Source organism: Taurulus bubalis, assembly GCF_910589615.1.
Source record: "Taurulus bubalis genome assembly, chromosome: 5".
In the NCBI taxonomy this organism is placed as follows: domain Eukaryota; kingdom Metazoa; phylum Chordata; class Actinopteri; order Perciformes; family Cottidae; genus Taurulus; species Taurulus bubalis.
This window is the reverse complement of record NC_136593.1, coordinates 29901177-29922079: the sequence shown is the minus strand read 5'-3', so window position 1 is coordinate 29922079 and position 20903 is coordinate 29901177. Positions and strand designations below refer to the sequence as shown.

General features: G+C 45.4%; 1 protein-coding gene across 1 annotated transcript; it reads right to left on the bottom strand.

Annotated features, from left to right (window-relative positions):
- Positions 1-359: 359 nt before the first annotated feature.
- On the bottom strand, positions 360-20493 carry cpne5b (copine Vb; the record flags this gene model as incomplete). The annotated part of the gene is made up of 13 exons (XM_079217713.1): positions 360-551; positions 2975-3048; positions 3533-3590; positions 8396-8498; positions 10073-10200; positions 10438-10619; positions 11208-11254; positions 12254-12315; positions 12704-12757; positions 14801-14876; positions 15039-15080; positions 19283-19387; positions 20402-20493. The coding sequence occupies 13 exons, from the start codon at positions 20491-20493 to the stop codon at positions 360-362; spliced, it is 1215 nt and encodes a 404-aa protein (XP_079073839.1).
- Between the last annotated feature and the right edge of the window lie 410 nt (positions 20494-20903).

Genomic DNA, 20903 nt, shown 5'->3' with positions numbered 1-20903 from the left:
CTAAAAAATATCACTGCATTAGGCCACACCAAATACTGACGAGCAAGGCTTAGGTCAAAGATCACATGTCCTGATACAATTAGAGAAACAAGCACACACAGGTTCAAACCACAACGTGACCTTTTGGAATCAGCCTGCTGTCCAATAGACGTGAACAGTCACAGCCTCAGTGGGATTCAAAGTTTGAGCCTCTCTTTAAGAGAAATCATCCAAATAAATATATCACAGAGAAAAGAAACCCAAAGCTGCTCCAATAGTCACTGGGAGGAAACAGCATCCTGGTCCAAAGCAGGAGGCGGAGCGCCCCCCGCTGGACTGGAGGTCCCTGCATGCTTCAGGCCTCAGGGGACCAGAGGCCCTCAGATCTGCGTGTGCTGGTGGGTGTGTCCGGGCGGCGTGTAGGGCGGCGGCGCCGGGTTGGGCTTGATCCCCCGGCTCTTCATGTAGGAGATGAACTGGTCTGGGATCTCTGCCAGCACGTCTTTAGCGAGCCGGGCCATGCTCAACACGTGGTTTCCTGTCCGGTCCATGTAGTCTCTGAAGGGAACAAACTGAGGACAGAGGAATATGAATATGATCATATGCAGGAGGAACTTCCCCAAATGATCCTTTGTGTTACTCAAGCTTAGGGATGGGCATCGTTTGTTTTTTTTCCGATACCGGTGCTAAACCGATACTTTTAAAACGATACCGGTGCCTAAACGGTGCCTGAACCCATACTGTTTTATTGCCAAGGCAATTTTTTTTCTTCAAATTGAACAATATTATGAACTGTTTAAAGTATACTATAGATATAAATAAATAAGTACATACAAAACACACTTCAAACTACAGCTTCAAACCTTTTAACTTCAAACTATAAAAATATATATTTAAAAAAGAACAGACACCAGCATCAGGTGTTCTGATGGGACCGTGTGCAACAGAACTCAGACTCTGTTGGATCCTAAAACTGCTGCTTTATGGACTACACGTCACCATTCATATCAACTGGAGAGATTTGTTCCATCAAGCCGAGGACGGACGTTCAAAAGCTCGTGCTCGTGTCTGCAGCGATCTCTGTGTGCGCGCGCTGTGTGTGGAAGCCCCGCCCCCTCGAGCCCCGCCCCCTCGAGCCCCGCCCCCCCGAGCCCCGCCCCCTCGAGCCCCGCCCCCTCGAGCCCCGCCCCCTCGAGCCCCGCTCTGCATGCAGGCGGACAGAGAGCAGAGCAGCAGTGTGCTCTGATCCGCTATTTTAATAATCGTTTTTAGCGTGCGGGCACCTTTTTAGTATCTATATACCGTGCAACTTTACAGAGTAGTGTAAAACAAAAAGTATTTAAATAGACTCAGGCACTGGAAGGACATACTGGCACCGGTTCTCGGTACCCAACCCTACTCACGCTGTGTGACCATGTAAGAATAAGGTTTTTCTTGCATGCATCAAAACAAAGTTTTCTTCACAAATTCATTGTAACACTTAGAGAGAGAGAGAGTAATTATATTATTAATAATAATGTTTATGTTGGTGGTGTAGTATTCCTGTAGTTTCCTCCTTCTAGCACAATTCTATCTCAGGATTCTGGACTACCGTTGTCAGGATTTATGAAAAGCTTTAAATTCTTTTCCACAATGTACACAAATAGGTTTTGGAAGTAGTGTGAACCCTCTGGAAGTCTCCTTCCAGGAAGCCAGTTGCATCCTGGAAGGAGACTTCCAGAGGGCTCATGTTTGAGCCCTTTGGAAGTCTCCTGTCAGGAAGCCACTTGGAAGGAGACTTCCAGAGGGCTCATGTTTGAGCCCTTTGGAAGTCTCCTGTCAGGAAGCCACCTGGAAGGAGACTTCCAAAGGGCTCATGTTTGAGCCTTTTGGAAGTCTCCTGTCAGGAAGCCACTTGGAAGGAGACTTCCAGAGGGCTCATGTTTGAGCCCTTTGGAAGTCTCCTGTCAGGAAGCCACCTGGAAGGAGACTTCCAAAGGGCTCATGTTTGAGCCTTTTGGAAGTCTCCTGTCAGGAAGCCACTTGGAAGGAGACTTCCAGAGGGCTCATGTTTGAGCACTTTGGAAGTCTCCTGTCAGGAAGCCACTTGGAAGGAGACTTCCAAAGGGCTCATGTTTGAGCCTTTTGGAAGTCTCCTGTCAGGAAGCCACATGAAGGAGACTTCCAGAGGGCTCATGTTTGAGCACTTTGGAAGTCTCCTGTCAGGAAGCCACCTGGAAGGAGACTTCCAAAGGGCTCATGTTTGAGCCTTTTGGAAGTCTCCTGTCAGGAAGCCACTTGGAAGGAGACTTCTAGAGGGCTTATGTTCGAGCCCTCTGGAAGTCTCCTTCTAGGAAGCAGGTGGCATCCTTGAAGGAGACTTCCAGAGGGCTCCTGTTTGAGCCAACGTGTGCCGCATCCTGCGAGCTCTAGTTACTGATCTGTTACTAATCCTGCACCCTGGCTCTCCTCAGGAAGGAGAGCAGAGAATGGAGTCCAAGAGAAAAGATACGCTCTTGTCCTCGGTCTTGTTCACTTTTCTTTGGATTTTTGGTAATTTTTGTCACAGCACATCAATGTTTCCCAGGAAGAGCAGATCAACTCTCAACTGCTGTGAAACGCTATTCAGTCTCTTGCATCTGTAGTTTGACCCCACAGTCACTTTCTGTGAATAGGAGATCATTACAGAATATCTCACTTTAAAATGTGCTTGTTGCCATGGGAATTCACAGGAAGCACACAGATGTCCTTGTCTATTAGAGAAGCAGTGGCAGCAGATGGTGTTTTGTCAGAAACAAACATTTTAATGTTCAAGCACAAGTGAGACCGCAGCGTGAAGTAAACGCGCTCATGTCCACTATGACGCCTCCTGTGAATGCTGCAGCTCACGGCCAGAGATGAGGAGCAGCAGAAGGTGAGTCGCCTGTATCGTCTTCATCTCGATGAAGGTGTGCTGACATTTTGGAGAAATTCCCAGAATTCTGTGCACTTGTTTCTCCAGTTGCTCGTCTCTCACCTGAACAATGTCTCTCTCTGCCAGTTTCCCTCGAGAGGAGATCCTGATGTCGTCGCCATCCAGCTCCACCATGGCTGCACACACACACACACACACACACACACACACACACACACACACACACACACACACACACGTTATCATACGTCATATTGATACCACATCTTTTTGTTTTAGCATTATAAAGGAGGAAGGGTGTTGAGCTGCACAGCTTTAATGTGTCTAACTAGTGCGTCCTTTATTAAAGTCTCGGTGCAACAATCATTTGCTAAACACTGTAACCCAGCACTTAGCCTCTGCCCGGTCCGCCCCCGCATCCCTCTCTCTGCTGACTCAAATGAGTTTGTACAGTTTCTTCCGTTGGAGCCAGAGAGGTTAAAGCTGGCTGTAATGTATTAAAATATAAATTATTGGCACATGTTTTAACTGCCTTGATTTATGTAGATGTAAGAATGTCAGAATATATCACGACTGATGTTTTCGAAGATGTTTTCTTTCCTATGACATTTCATTATTTCATATTTACTCATGCAGCAGTCAAAGATGAAAATCACGTACCGTCAAACTCTGCCTGACCCACTCCCACGATGATGATGGACATAGGGAGCTTGGCCCCCTGCAGGGAAACCCAAAAAAGAAGTGGATCAACATTGTTTTCTTTACAAACAAGATGTTCACATTTATGTAAATGTCCAAAGCGGCATTGAACTGAAGAGCTCACAATCACGCTAATGTATCACGTTAATGTATCACATTAATGTATCACGGTAATGTATCACGGTAATGTATCACGGTAATGTATCACGGTAATGTATCACGCTAATGTATCACGGTAATGTATCACGCTAATGTATGACATTAATGTATCACGCTAATGTATCACGTTAATGTATCACGTTAATGTATCACGGTATTGTATCACGCTAATGTATCACGGTAATGTATCACGCTAATGTATCACGCTAATGTATCACGCTAATGTATGACATTAATGTATCACGCTAATGTATCACGTTAATGTATGACATTTATGTATCACGCTAATGTATCACGCTAATGTATGACATTAATGTATCACGCTAATGTATCACGTTAATGTATCACGTTAATGTATCACGGTATTGTATCACGGTATTGTATCACGCTAATGTATCACGTTAATGTATCACGATAATGTATCACACTGATGTATCACACTAATATATCACACTGATGTATCACGATAATGTATCACACTAATGTATCACGATAATGTATCACACTGATGTATCACACTAATATATCACACTGATGTATCACACTAATATATCACACTGATGTATCACACTAATATATCACACTGATGTATCACACTAATGTATCACGATAATGTATCACGATAATGTATCACACTATTGTATCACGATAATGTATCACGCTAATGTATCACACTATTGTATCACGATAATGTATCACGATAATGTATCACGATAATGTATCACGATAATGTATCACACTATTGTATCACGATAATGTATCACGATAATGTATCACGATAATGTATCACACTAATGTATCACACTATTGTATCACGATAATGTATCACACTATTGTATCACGATAATGTATCACGATAATGTATCACGATAATGTATCACACTATTGTATCACGATAATGTATCACACTATTGTATCACGATAATGTATCACGATAATGTATCACGATAATGTATCACACTATTGTATCACGATAATGTATCACGATAATGTATGACACTAACTTCCATTAAGAACACGAGAGAAACGAAAGAACAGAAAAGAGAGCGACTAGTTTGGGGGAGATAAGAGGGAGAGGGAGGAGAGGAGAGAGAGGAGGAGAGGAGGCAGAGGGAGCACTAACAACATAAAGACCGGATTCCTCTTGGAATCCAAAGGCTAGGGGTAACTTCTGGTGTTTGGTGATGAGCGTGAGATGAGCAGCTTGAGATGCAACACTGGAGTTTGAGTTGAGAGGCGAGAACCAAAGAAGCCCGTTTTAGCATCGTCAAACTATACTCCCAGAATGCATTGCAGCCGATGCGTTTCTCCCCCTGCATTTAACCAAAGCTCGCTTGAACATGATTGGTCAAAACTTTCAAAATCTTGTCGTGAGATTAAGGCACGACTAATGGAAATGTAATTTGACAAGCTAATGTATCACACACACACACACACACACACACACACACACACACACACACACACACACACACACACGCACACACATCAAATATGCCACCCAAAATAACCTGGCACTCCACTGTGCCCCACTTTCGCAGAGGAGATCCAGTTTAATGAGACAACAAACACAGCCTCACTCATCACCTCCACAACTCTCTTGGATGGGTGTGTGTTTGTGTGTGTAAGGCCAGGAGACGCACACAGTGTGTGTGAGGCCAGGAGACGCACACAGTGTGTGTGAGGCCAGGAGACGCACACAGTGTGTGTGAGGCCAGGAGACGCACACAGTGTGTGTGAGGCCAGGAGACGCACACAGTGTGTGTGAGGCCAGGAGACGCACACAGTGTGTGTGAGGCCAGGAGACGCACACAGTGTGTGTGAGGCCAGGAGACGCACACAGTGTGTGTGAGGCCACGAGAAGCACACATAACCAGCTTCATGGATATGTGTTTGGAGAGGTGCCGGTCAGCACTGGGCTCGCCTGAGTCACGGCAGCTAAAAGCTGAAGGCAGCAGATTAAAGCGCCTTAAAGGGCAGAGTGCTGATACTACTGCATCAGGAGTGTGACTGATGTTGTTTACTATCCAAGTGCACATTGAAGTTATCCAGTAGTATCTACATTTTTTATGACTTTGATATTTTTGATCTTGTGCACAGCTCTTTTTACGTATTATGATGTAATGATATCCTGCCGGTTAGCGGGATAAGGAGACATATCAAACGTTGGTGGATGTAACCATTAAACAGTAGTTGGTGCATTTGGTCACGCGTGTCCAGAGGTGAGCTCATGTTAGCGCTTGTCTGTGGAAACAGGTGGCTACTGTTTAAAATGCAACTCCTTTATTAATGATGCAACTTAAGCCTGAAGTCATTTCCCCAATATCAAGTAGCTATCAAGTACATATTAAATAAAAGTATTATATATTAAATATTTTTTAAACAGGTCAGTCGTGTCAGTCATTGATGTCTTTTCCAACTTACGTTAGCTTAATTAACTAGCCGGCAGTTCCTGGTTATACATGAGAAGTGGCTGTTCTCCATGAGCACGGTACAGCTGCACTGCACCCTCGTGTGAGCGTAAAGAAGCTGGATGGTCATAGCAGCAGTAACGTGCACGCCCACTGTGCACGGCCAATAGCTGCTGCACGCTTTGCTGTTCAAGACCTTTTGTCACCAATCTGGTGGACTGTGAAGCATGAGGGTAATAAGTAGTTATGGACGAGATGCTCGAGGAAAGTGTGAATGTTGAATCATGAAATATGTGAACTATTACCACTGAGGTCTGTAGAATCATTATTATATACTCTCTAAACAGTCAGCACATCCAAAGTGTCTTTTGCAATGTGTTTATGGGGCAAGTTGACATGATGATGATAATGATGATAAAAACAACAACTCCATATTGTGCAGCCCTCATGGAGGAAACATGGCTGTGGAGGGAAGCACTGCTCAAGAGGCCCAACAAGGTGAAGATGGGAAAGAAGGAAGTCAAAGTCTTCTCGACCAATGAGGTGACAGACGTCTGGGGAGAGCAGAGGAAGTTAGGACCCGGAAAGAGACAACACGTCTTTGTGTTGGAGAGCGAGGGCTCAGAGGAGCTGAGAATGCATCTTCTTCTGTTCGGGCACACGGGTCATTGTTACTGGAGAGGTCACATGATACTTGTCCTCTGCACACGATGACCGACACCTGCGTGCACAAATATAACCCCCACATGCAAATATTCATGCTCACGTTCTCCCACATCACCTTGAAGAAACCTTCCAGCATGAATACGAAAGAGGAAAGGCTTTCTAGAAGCTCAGCCCTCCCTTCAGATCCAGAGCGGCAGAGGAAGCATCAGCTGACAGAGTGAGATAGAGCAGCAGGCAAGATCTTAAAAGGAAGGTGTGGCTGTTCTAATGTTTTGACTAACAGTCGCAAATTCCCTTTAAATCCAGTCTGCTGGGTGTTCTGTGCCTGCGGTGGGCCGACGATGACGAGGAGGAGCAGGAGGAAGAGGAGGAGGAGGAGGAGGAGGAGAGGAAGCCGACTACTATTTAAAGATGGGAGGAAAAAAATGATCCAAGGCAAGTTTTGGGGAAAGCTCGGAGGACATCTTTTCAAGCGTTTTATAAATATGAACACAACTATCTTTATTTTGGGTTGAAAATGGGACATGTGAACATCTGTGGGTGTTATGTGAAGCAAGACGCCGTCCTGCAGCTTCACAGGCTGCCGGACAACTGAGACCAGCACAGCTTCCTGCTGAGTCTGAACCAGAGAGATCCGGCTCATGTCAGAGAGGAAGGGTGAGGGCTCAGTGTCATGTCAGAGAGGAAGGGTGGGGGCTCAGTGTCATGTCAGAGAGGAAGGGTGGGGGCTCAGTGTCATGTCAGAGAGGAAGGGTGGGGGCTCAGTGTCATGTCAGAGAGGAAGGGTGGGGGCTCAGTGTCATGTCAGAGAGGAAGGGTGGGGGCTCAGTGTCATGTCAGAGAGGAAGGGTGGGGGCTCAGTGTCATGTCAGAGAGGAAGGGTAAGGTTCTTCGTGTCATGTCAGAGAGGAAGGGTGGGGGCTCAGTGTCATGTCAGAGAGGAAGGGTGAGGGCTCAGTGTCATGTCAGAGAGGAAAGGTGAGGTTCTTAGTGTCATGTCAGAGAGGAAGGGTGGGGGCTCAGTGTCATGTCAGAGAGGAAGGGTGAGGGCTCAGTGTCATGTCAGAGAGGAAGGGTGAGGTTCTTCGTGTCATGTCAGAGAGGAAGGGTGAGGTTCTCAGTGTCATGTCAGAGAGGAAGGGTGAGGTTTCAGTGTCATGTCAGAGAGGAAGGGTGAGGTTCTCAGTGTCATGTCAGAGAGGAAGGGTGAGGGCTTAGTGTCATGTCAGAGAGGAAGGGTGAGGTTCTTCGTGTCATGTCAGAGAGGAAGGGTGAGGTTCTTCGTGTCATGTCAGAGAGGAAGGGTGAGGTTCTCAGTGTCATGTCAGAGAGGAAGGGTGAGGTTCTCAGTGTCATGTCAGAGAGGAAGGGTGAGGGCTTAGTGTCATGTCAGAGAGGAAGGGTGAGGTTCTTCGTGTCATGTCAGAGAGGAAGGGTGAGGTTCTTCGTGTCATGTCAGAGAGGAAGGGTGAGGGCTCAGTGTCATGTCAGAGAGGAAGGGTGGGGGCTCAGTGTCATGTCAGAGAGGAAGGGTGGGGTGATATATAGCGCAGTAAAGCGCGGTGTCCCGCCCCTTTGCCATCCTTACATTCACGATGGCCTCTTTGGTCTGGGCCATGTCGGAAATGACGCCGTCTGTGATGATGAGGAGCACAAAATACTGAGAGCCGTCCTGCACCGCAGCTGCATACCTGCACACACACACACACACACACACACACACACACACACACACACACACACACACACACACACACACACACACACACACACACCATTGATTAATCAAAACAAAGATTCGGGGATTAGCACGTCAGTTAGAATGATCTTCATACTTGAGCTCAGATGCTAAACGGCAGTACTGGAGGTGTTTTCTCTCACCACCGTTTAAGAATCCACTCAGAGCAGGTCCCAGTCTGCATACTTCGTGTTATGTGTTATGAAATGTAATGTAATGTAATAATGTAATATAATGATATGTGATATGTCACTGTGGAAATAGCCACAGAAGTCAACAACATTGACGTGAGTCTTATTTTGATCATTTTTCTCAATGTGGCACAAAACTGAACAAGAATTCTGATCACAAGCACATCAATTATGTCGTCAGCATTGGCCAATGTCAGACACAGACTTATTGAGTCACAGTTTATCATTGTGGTTTTTATATTTTAATAATAAGGTCATATCCATTAAAGCACAAAAATAGATATTCCAAGACTCTTATTGTTTAGTTGGTGTTCTTAGGGCTTTTCTCTCTACCTGGGTTAGGGTTATGCATTGCTCTCACCTGGGATAGGGTTATGCATTGCTCTCACCTGGGATAGGGTTATGCATTGCTCTCACCTGGGATAGGGTTATGCATTGCTCTCTACCTGGGTTAGGGTTATGCATTGCTCTCACCTGGGTTAGGGTTATACATTGCTCTCTACCTGGGTTAGGGTTATGCATTGCTCTCACCTGGGTTAGGGTTGTGCATTGCTCTCTCTACTTGGTTTAGGGTTATGCATTGCTCTCTACCTGGGTTAGGGCTATGCATTGCTCTCACCTGGGTTAGGGTTGTGCATTGCTCTCACCTGGGTTAGGGTTGTGCATTGCTCTCTCTACTTGGTTTAGGGTTATGCATTGCTCTCTCTACCTGGGTTAGGGTTATGCATTGCTCTCACCTGGGATAGGGTTATGCATTGCTCTCACCTGGGATAGGGTTATGCATTGCTCTCTACCTGGGTTAGGGTTATGCATTGCTCTCACCTGGGATAGGGTTATGCATTGCTCTCACCTGGGTTAGGGTTATACATTGCTCTCTACCTGGGTTAGGGTTATGCATTGCTCTCACCTGGGTTAGGGTTGTGCATTGCTCTCTCTACTTGGTTTAGGGTTATGCATTGCTCTCTACCTGGGTTAGGGCTATGCATTGCTCTCACCTGGGTTAGGGTTGTGCATTGCTCTCACCTGGGTTAGGGTTGTGCATTGCTCTCTCTACTTGGTTTAGGGTTATGCATTGCTCTCTCTACCTGGGTTAGGGTTATGCATTGCTCTCACCTGGGTTAGGGTTATGCATTGCTCTCACCTGGGTTAGGGTTATGCATTGCTCTCACCTGGGTTAGGGTTATGCATTGCTCTCATCTGGGTTAGGGTTATGCATTGCTCTCACCTGGGTTAGGGTTATGCATTGCTCTCACCTGGGTTAGGGTTATGCATTGCTCTCATCTGGGTTAGGGTTATGCATTGCTCTCACCTGGGTTAGGGTTATGCATTGCTTTACCTGGCCACATGGTTCACCACAGGAGCGAAGTTGGTGGGCCCGTACAGCTGCACGGTCTTCAGACTCTGGTGGTACGCCTCTAAGATGCCCTCAATGCCGTTACAGTACGGATTCTCCAGGTCTCCATTCTGGGAAGGAGAGAAACTGTGAAAATCTATTTCATGGATTTATGCATTTATGAAACAAAGACACCCCATGATCTTTATCAAAGTACACTATTTTCATTACGTCTCATTGACTTGGTTCTCATGAACCAGGTCATGCTCAAAATCCATAAATGCTTTTGGAAGTAACAAAGCATGGAACCGACTTGATAGAGATCCATTGAGGTGAAGAGTGAAAGGTGAGAGTGAGGAGGGGCTCACCAGAGGGAACTCGTGTGAAACGCGCCCATCGGGGGGCAGTTTGGCTCCGAAGCCCAAAGCGGGGAACATCTTGTCGCTGTCGTAGTCCTGGATGATCTCCCCGACGGCCTTCAGGGCCATGGCGTAGGCGTTCAGCTGGTAGGGGTTCATGTAGTGCAGCGACGTGGACTGGGACGGGTTGCCTTTCAATCCATCAATCTCAACGTCATTGTGGGTAATCAGGGAGAAATGCTAAGACAATAAAATGCTAAGACAATACAAACTGTCACGGGTCTCAATTAACGTGATTCCTTTACGGTCGAGTTTTCACATTATGAATGAATCATAGCTTTAAATTCATAAATCTGTGACACAATGAAGTCCAGCCCTTTAGCAAGCAGTGGGAGGAAAGCCATTGTGAAGGTGATTATTAAGCTTTGAGTGGACAGTAGCTGAATTTAGCAATAATCGTTTGGGAAATTAAAATGTCCGTCTTCTAACTATTAGTGACACTAAAGAGGTCTTCCTTTTGGAGCGTTGTGAGTTCAGGCATCACTAATGGCATAAGTAGTGTAATTAGACTTAAGTGTGGTCCTTTCACCACAAGCTGCTGGTTCTACTCCGTGTGCTGAGCTGCAATGCCTCCTCTAACCTCTACTTAAGAGCATTGCACAGCCAGGTATGAGGAAAGGCTCTCTGTGTGTTCAGTATGCGCACCGGCTGCTTGATGCTGACCGACATGCCACAGTCGCAGAGCACTGCTATCTATTCTTGCCGTGCGCATCACTCACCGTTAGATGCTGTGAAATCGATGGCCACAGTGAAATTGATCTGTGTCCTACAAGAGGGAGGCAGAGGAGGACATGGGAGAATCAACGACAGACCAGAGCAAAGCACTGGCACATTTTAAGTGACACTCGTTTCCTGAAGAGCAAGAGGCTCCGACTCGTACTGCTCAGAAACGCCAGACTGACGGGGATGATGTCGCTGAAGCGAGGCCTTAAGAACCTTCAGGTTTGATCTGTCACAAACCAATGGAACCCATGACACCCCCGGGTTGGGTTAGGTTAGAATGAGACATGTTTAACTGTGTTCATGATTTGAATACTAATGAGTTACTAATAGTGTTCATGTTGGAACAATGCTTTTTAAATGATGAATTAAGTGTTTACTCATACTTTACTCATGTTAAATAGTGTGTAGTTATTAGAAAGTGTTACCGATACATGCATTTTAATAACATTTTAATGAAGACCCTAGACTATATATTATACTCACATTATCAGTAATTAGTTGGAATGCTTCAGCAGTCCAACTATTGTTATCCTCTTCTTTAATCAACTTAGTATTTTATTTCTTCCGTACATATTTTGAATCTCTTCTCCTCCTTCATATATTAAGCTAATTAAACCGTTCAAATATTAAAATATTCAGCTACTTAAGGACACGATGGCTATGACCTTTCATATTTCTGACTTTTCAAATTTCTGAATTATTAAGCTTTTTATGAAAATTAAAATGAATGGGAGCGGATGGGGAAAATCTTCAAATCCTCTTCAACTCAAACGCTGACAGGTTCTGCATACGTTCAGCTAAAGACACCATTTAAACTTTTAAAATGTTGACAAAGCCTTCAGCTATTATTCTATAATTTCATATTTTCTATATTCAGCTATATTCAGCTGGTTTCAGCTTTAACAGTGACCCCATGTGAAGATAGAGCCGGACTCTACTGTCACTCAGACACAGTAGAGTCAGTTCTGCACCTCACTGATACATAACATCCACTTACATGAGAATCATATATGTTGTTGTTGTTTATAACGTGGTAACTCACCCTCCTTTGATGTAATCTAGGAACGTGAACTCTGACTCCACTGAGAAGGAGAGCAGGGTCACCTGGAGCCAACGAGAAGGAGAAACTTTGGTTAAACACGGTGGGCGGAGCTCCAGAGGAGGAGCGGTCTGCTGGGTGATGACGTGCAGATGACCAATCTGCTGGGTAAACTGGTCTCCATCTGATGCTGCAGATCTCAACGGATCTCTTATTTTGTCCCCCTTCCATACGTTACAGCCACAAGGTGCATCGTGCATTACCACTGAGAGTCCTATATACTGTGGTTTATTACGGGAATGCAAATAAAGTTATTTAAAAACTACAACTAAATCAACAAAGCATATTTCTTTGTTTTTTACTAACTGTTTGAACTAATCTGTGTCTCCTGTTCCAGACCGAGGCCTAAAGGCGCGTGACCATGAAAGAGGGATTCTGTAACAGAAGACTTACTGTCCCAGAGTTGGCATACTTCTTTTTCTTCATCTTCTTCTTGGTACTAATCACCTAAAACAAGAGGAACAGGTATTCTAAAATGATAAAGAAACGTTGTGGCTTTAAAGCAAAAATACAACATCATCATATTTATATCACATAAATACAAAAAATACAGATGACTATATGCACACGCTCCATGTACAGATGTGTAAACCAGTGTATACATTTTTGGTTCAAAATTCTGAGAATAAACAAGTATTTGAAATATACAACCTAACCTAATAATTTAACATGTCAAAAAACGATCTGAAATCTGGGATTCAACATGGAGGGATTCAACATGCAGGGATTCAACATGGAGGGATTCAACATGGAGGGATTCAACATGCAGGGATTCAACATGGAGGGATTCAACATGGAGGGATTCAACATGGAGGGATTCAACATGGAGGGATTCAACATGCAGGGATTCAACATGGAGGGACGGCAATGAGTCTGACACGCTGAACAACTGCTGATGCAAAAACTAAGAGGGGGGCAGCGTCTCATGGAGCGGACGTCTAAAAGACCACAGACAGGCTGGAGGCCACCAAACCAACCAGAGAAAGGCTGGAGTCCACCAAACCAACCACAGACAGGCTGGAGGCCACCAAACCAACCACAGACAGGCTGGAGGCCACTGAACCAAACCAACCACAGACAGGCTGGAGGCCACTGAACCAAACCAACCACAGACAGGCTGGAGGCCACTGAACCAAACCAACCACAGACAGGCGGGAGGCCACTGAACCAAACCAACCACAGACAGGCTGGAGGCCACTGAACCAAACCAACCACAGACAGGCTGGAGGCCACCAAACCACAGACAGGCTGGAGGCCACTGAACAACAGACAGGCTGGAGGCCACTGAACCACAGACAGGCTGGAGGCCACCAAACAAACCACAGACAGGCTGGAGGCCACCAAACCAACCACAGACAGGCTGGAGGCCACCAAACCAACCAGAGAAAGGCTGGAGGCCACCAAACCAACCACAGGCAGGCTGGAGGCCACCAAACCAACCACAGGCAGGCTGGAGGCCACCAAACCACAGACAGGCTGGAGGCCACTGAACAACAGACAGACTGGAGGCCACTGAACCACAGACAGGCTGGAGGCCACCAAACAAACCACAGACAGGCTGGAGGCCACCAAACCACAGACAGGATGGAGGCCACTGAAACACAGACAGGCTGGAGGCCACTGAACCACAGACAGGCTGGAGGCCACCAAACCAACCACAGACAGGCAGCAGGCCACCAAACCAACCACAGACAGGCAGCAGGCCACCAAACCAACCACAGACAGGCTGGAGGCCACCAAACCAACCACAGACAGGCTGGAGGCCACTGAACCACAGACAGGCTGGAGGCCACCAAACCAACCACAGACAGGCTGGAGGCCACTGAACCACAGACAGACTGGAGGCCACCAAACCAACCACAGACAGGCTGGAGGCCACTGAACCACAGACAGACTGGAGGCCACCAAACCAACCACAGACAGGCTGGAGGCCACTGAACCACAGATAGGCTGGAGGCCACCAAACCAACCACAGACAGGCTGGAGGCCACTGAACCACAGACGCCAAGAAGCTTTTGACATATCTTCCTTCATGAGGACCTTTGGACTCTTTCACGAAGGTTTGTGTTTATAGTCGCTTACATTCTCCTCTGGACCAAATCACGTGTGATTTCACAGAGACACGTCTGTCATTCCAGGCCTTGCATCATCACCTTTGCATTCTGGGACACCAGTTGGGTTTGTGATTGGCTGCATTGTCTTGTATTATTAAGGGACTTGTTAAGATGTCCCATGAGAAGTAGAAACATCTATTATGACCCTAAATCCCTGGCTTGGTTTTCTATGAATCCTGATTCACACTAATAGCTCATCTCTATGTGTGTCAGCGTGCAGGTGACTAGAGTTTCAAAATGAATCTAATGACAGAAACGTATGACCATAAATGAATTAGAAATGTTCTGTAACTCCTGAATGAATGCATTGGTTTGCTGCATGTGAAGATGGAGGGATGTGCTGGAGGAATGGAGAGCAGTTCCAGGCGTGGCTCACCTCGTAGACGTTGAACTGGCTCTGCCCTCGAGACAGCTCTCGGTAGCTGGTCGTAAAGTCCCCGATGAAGTCATGGCTGGGAAGAGAAACACCAATGAAGCAGATGACAGGACAGGAGTGGGAGGAAGACAACTCTGTGACGGGAGAGGATCGCTTCCTCGGGTAAATATTTATGAAAACTGGAAACTAGGCTTATGTTTGAGTTCATACTTTTTAATTGAAGGTGCATCCCACTCACCTGCCATCCCTATCCCAATCGTACACCTCCACCTTGATAGTTCTGGGGACACAAGGAAACACAGTTAGGTGAGACTTTGAAGCAGCATGGCAGGTGGTGAGCCCTTTTACCACGAGGGCCCTTCAGGAGCTCCTTCTGGAGCTTCCATCACACCAATGAGCTCCACCCAGAAGGAACCAAGCAAGATGGGCAGAAGACAATGTCTGTGTCCCTCCACAGCACCAGTAGTGCTCAAATTCCACATTTGTTGAGCAGCAACTCCAGGAGCTGCTGAGGACAGACAGGAGACGCTTTCACAGGTGTTTGCTCCTGCTTCATGACGTCCCCACCTGGCCAAATATATAAATATATATATTGAATATATCCACTGGCATGAAGGCTGGAGGCCCCCTGCTAGAGGCTGGAGGCCCCCTGCTGGAGGTCCCTTGCTATTGGCCTGCTGGAGGCCCCCTGCTGGAGGCCCCCTGCTGAAGGCCCCATGCTGGAGGTCCCCTGCTATTGGCAAGAGGCCCCCTGCTGGAGGCCCCCTGCTATTGGCAGGAGGCCCCCTGCTGGAGGCCCCCTGCTAGAGGCTGGAGGCCCCCTGCTATTGGCAGGAGGCCCCCTGCTGGAGGCCCCCTGCTAGAGGCTGGAGGCCCCCTGCTATTGGCAGGAGGCCCCCTGCTGGAGGCCCCCTGCTAGAGGCTGGAGGCCCCCTGCTATTGGCAGGAGGCCCCCTGATAAAGGGCCCCTGCTAGAGGCTGGAGGCCCCCTGTGGAGCTGGAGGAGTTTCTGGTGAACCTGCATGATTTTGCATGGGATCCAGGGATGAAGCGTTAAGATAATTAAAATGAACTTTGTAAAAAAAGCCACTCGTTTGTTGAAGGTCTCGTTTACTTATGTAGGTCAAATAGAGGCAGTAACTTGTTAAAAGTTCCCTCACAGTAACTCTAAGTAATTATAGGTCGATAACAGAACATAGCTATTTTTAAATATTATACTGGAACCCATTGATATCTTTTCATATTAAAGTAAGGGTTTTTAAATGGTGCCACAGGAACCCTAAAATCAATTAAAATGGAGGTCACGTTGTTTAAAAATGGGGATATTTGCAGCTTGAGAAGAGGCGGAGCAGCTGGCTGCACGCTGACTTGTGGAAAGCGTTCCCTCCAAAAAGTGTCGCTTGCAAACTGCAGCATGTGTTATTTTCCACCTTCACAAGAACTTCAGAAAAAAAGGGCACTGATGACATTTTGCACAAATGCAGCTGAAACACTGTCCCTGCAGAGCGAAGAAAAACTTTTTATTTGGCACTTTCCCTCCTGAGTCCATTGATCTCACCCCGTGCCTCCCTCTCCTCCCTCTCCTCCCTCACAGGTACTGACATCGCCCAGATCCAAGGGAAGAGGAGGCAAGCGGCACATCAGAGACTCTCTTCCCGTCACTGAGGAAATGAAAGAAGCCTGAAATACGCCCAGCTTCCTCCCCTCCACCTGGCCCCTCACTGTGTGGCAGTTTGCTCTTTGAGGTTATCTTCAAGGCTGCCAGAGAAAAGATCTCTTCCCGCGTGGAGCAGAGGGAGTAAAGGGAGGATGGAAGAAGCCACTTTCCCTCCCCTGGCCGATCCCTCTGCAGAGCTAAGTGGTTTCATGGCGGCGGTTACTGAAGCACCAGGAAGCTGTCATCAGACGGCTCCAGCATCACTTCACTTTATTTCATGTCCTTCCTTACAGCTGCATCAAAGGACTCAGATAACTGCGCGGCCCCTTGACTCTCAGAACAATATACACTCCAAAACTAATCTGCCACAGAAATCCTCGGCAACTATTCTCAGGAATCTTAAATAAACATAACTCATCTCCGTAATGGAGGCGCGTATAATTGAGGGAAAAGAGGAGACTGCATTTGACACGGAACACTTTTTCAGCTCCAACGATGGAGCTCTTTGATCTTCTGCCAGAGACGGAAATAGACTGGAGTCACCTGAGCTGGCAGCACATCGAGAGAGAGGGGATGCTTTGTTCTGTTTATAATGCATCATCGGGAGAGGGAAACATACCGTACATGAACTAAACATACCATATCATAACCTAAACATACCATATCATAACCTAAACATACCATATCATAACCTAAACATACCATATCATACCCTAAACATACCATATCATAACCTAAACATACCATATCATAACCTAAACATACCGTACATAACCTAAACATACCATATCATGCCCTAAACATACCATATCATACCCTAAACATACCATATCATAACCTAAACATACCGTACATAACCTAAACATACCATATCATGCCCTAAACATACCATATCATACCCTAAACATACCATATCATACCCTAAACATACCATATCATAACCTAAACATACCATATCATAACCTAAACATACCATATCATAACCTAAACATACCATATCATGCCCTAAACATACCATATCATACCCTAAACATACCATATCATACCCTAAACATACCATATCATAACCTAAACATACCATATCATAACCTAAACATACCATATCATAACCTAAACATACCATATCATGCCCTAAACATACCATATCATACCCTAAACATACCATATCATACCCTAAACATACCATATCATAACCTAAACATACCATATCATAACCTAAACATACCATATCATAACCTAAACATACCATATCATGCCCTAAACATACCATATCATACCCTAAACATACCATATCATAACCTAAACATACCATATCATAACCTAAACATACCATATCATAACCTAAACAAACCATATCATAACCTAAACATACCATATCATACCCTAAACATACCGTACATAACCTAAACATACCATATCATGCCCTAAACATACCATATCATGCCCTAAACATACCATATCATACCCTAAACATACCATATCATAACCTAAACATACCATATCATGCCCTAAACATACCATATCATACCCTAAACATACCATATCATAACCTAAACATACCGTACATAACCTAAACATACCATATCATGCCCTAAACATACCATATCATGCCCTAAACATACCATATCATAACCTAAACATACCATATCATAACCTAAACATACCATATCATAACCTAAACATACCATATCATGCCCTAAACATACCATATCATAACCTAAACATACCGTACATAACCTAAACATACCATATCATGCCCTAAACATACCATATCATGCCCTAAACATACCATATCATAACCTAAACATACCATATCATAACCTAAACATACCATATCATACCCTAAACATACCATATCATAACCTAAACATACCGTACATAACCTAAACATACCATATCATGCCCTAAACATACCATATCATGCCCTAAACATACCATATCATAACCTAAACATACCGTACATAACTTAAACATACCATATCATGCCCTAAACATACCATATCACAACCTAAACATACCATATCATGCCCTAAACATACCGTACATAACCTAAACATACCATATCATGCCCTAAACATACCATATCATAACCTAAACATACCATATCATAACCTAAACATACCATATCATAACCTAAACATACCATATCATGCCCTAAACATACCATATCATAACCTAAACATACCATATCATAACCTAAACATACCATATCATAACCTAAACATACCATATCATAACCTAAACATACCGTACAAAACCTAAACATACCATATCATGCCCTAAACATACCATATCATAACCTAAACATACCATATCATGCCCTAAACATACCATATCATAACCTAAACATACCATATCATAACCTAAACATACCATATCATAACCTAAACATACGGGTTTGAAGGATGTATGCCGACAGCCAAGAGATGAATAATGGATTTATTGAATTCAGATTCCTGTTATTGAACAACTTGGAAGCCCTTAAAGTTTCCCTGCTCTCCTAACACCCCTCGTCCTCCTAACTTACTCATCTGGAAACCTTTGATGTTTTGGATTTATGTTTTTCCTTCTGTGACACTGCAACTACACACAGGCGACTCTGGCTCAGTGGTTAGCATGCTCGTCTTTCAGTCAGAGGATCGATGGTTCGAGCCCCGTCTCTGGCTAGTCCATGTCGATGTCCTTGAGACACATAACCCCGAACTGCTCCCTGTTGCCGTGTCTACGGTTTAGAGTAAACATGTAGTGTAACTATATTCACTGCCTGTGATCAGTTGTTCCTCCTCCACAACTAACTCTATGGGGCTGTGTGTGTGTTGCACTACCTGTCGAAGTCCCCGTTGCAGACGGCTCGTACTGGGATGGGGAACGGCTGCCACACTGGGTTCAGCGTGTTCTTCACCACCTCTGTTTTGTGGCAGATGGTGAACCTGGAGGAGAAACAAGAGAAAGAAATCATATTATTATGTGTTGATGACACAAGCCAGGTAGAGAGATAAATATGCTAATAAGGGGCGGAGCCGCTGAAGAGACGGTGTCAACCCCACAGCGAGGGAGAAGGCTTTGTTTACTGTGCTGGGTTTAGACCTCAGGGAATCATTTGATATTTCCGTCTGGCTTCCTTTCCCTCGACCTCAAGTGTGATATGCAAATGTCTCTGATATCTGAGATGCTTTGCAGAACAGAGCGACATCAATTCATGTCCAATTCCCCCAAATACCTTCTCCAAAGCAACAAGGAGCTTCACATTTTCCCCGAAGCCTCGGACTACTGCGCTCCACAAAGATGGAGATGGACCCCACACCAGAGCCTGGCTACAGGGAGATGGACCCCACACGAGAGCCTGGCTATAGGGTGATGGACCCCACACCAGAGCCTGGCTATAGGGTGATGGACCCCACACCAGAGCCTGGCTATAGGGTGATGGACCCCACACCAGAGCCTGGCTACAGGGAGATGGACCCCACACGAGAGCCTGGCTATAGGGTGAAGGACCCCACACGAGAGCCTGGCTATAGGGAGATGGACCCCACACCAGAGCCTGGCTACAGGGAGATGGACCCCACACCAGCTTTTTTGCTTCTTGTTTTGTACATCAATTATGTTGTATGTCACATGTATGAATATCCATTTATACATATATATGTATATATATATATATACATATATATGTATATATATAAATATATATATATATACATATATAAATATGTATATATATATATATATATATATATATACATATATACATATATATGTATATATATATATATATATATATATATATATATATATATATATATATATATACATATATACATACGTATTTATACATGTCTCCTGTAGCTATGCCTCTTTTGGCCTCCCACTCGTCTCCAGGTGATTTCCATTTGAATTGTTTCATGTTTGTGTAACTTTGTGCACAAAACAAAGACATCACTCACGTCCCGTCCTCGTTGCTCCGGTAGAAGACCATGAACGGGTCCGACTTGCCAAAGAAGTCCTTCTTGTCCAGCTTGTTGGCGCAGAACTGCATGGTGGCGCTGTCCTGCAGGGAGGCAAGGACACGTGGGGGTTGGGTACGCCAGACAATGAAGGTGTTACTTATGGGGCCTATCTCCCAGCGTATGGGGCAGCAGAGGGCCACCATAGGACCGTGTGCATTTACGCCTCAGGGACCCGTCACTTTACTGTAGACTCAATTATAAATATTCATGCTCCCATTTATTGCACTCTGTTAAATGTTTTCTTTAACAATAAACACATTCCTTGTGTGTGAAAGCATACATGGTTCTGGTTCTGGTGACACAGGGACCCAGCTGGTGGACATGATGACTTCATATCTGTGGTTTGAATGTCTGCTTCCTCTCAATGAGCGCTAGCTTCACCTGTAACCGTGTCCAGGTGAGCAGGTATAACCAGCGTTGTGGCTCCGCCCACCTGCTG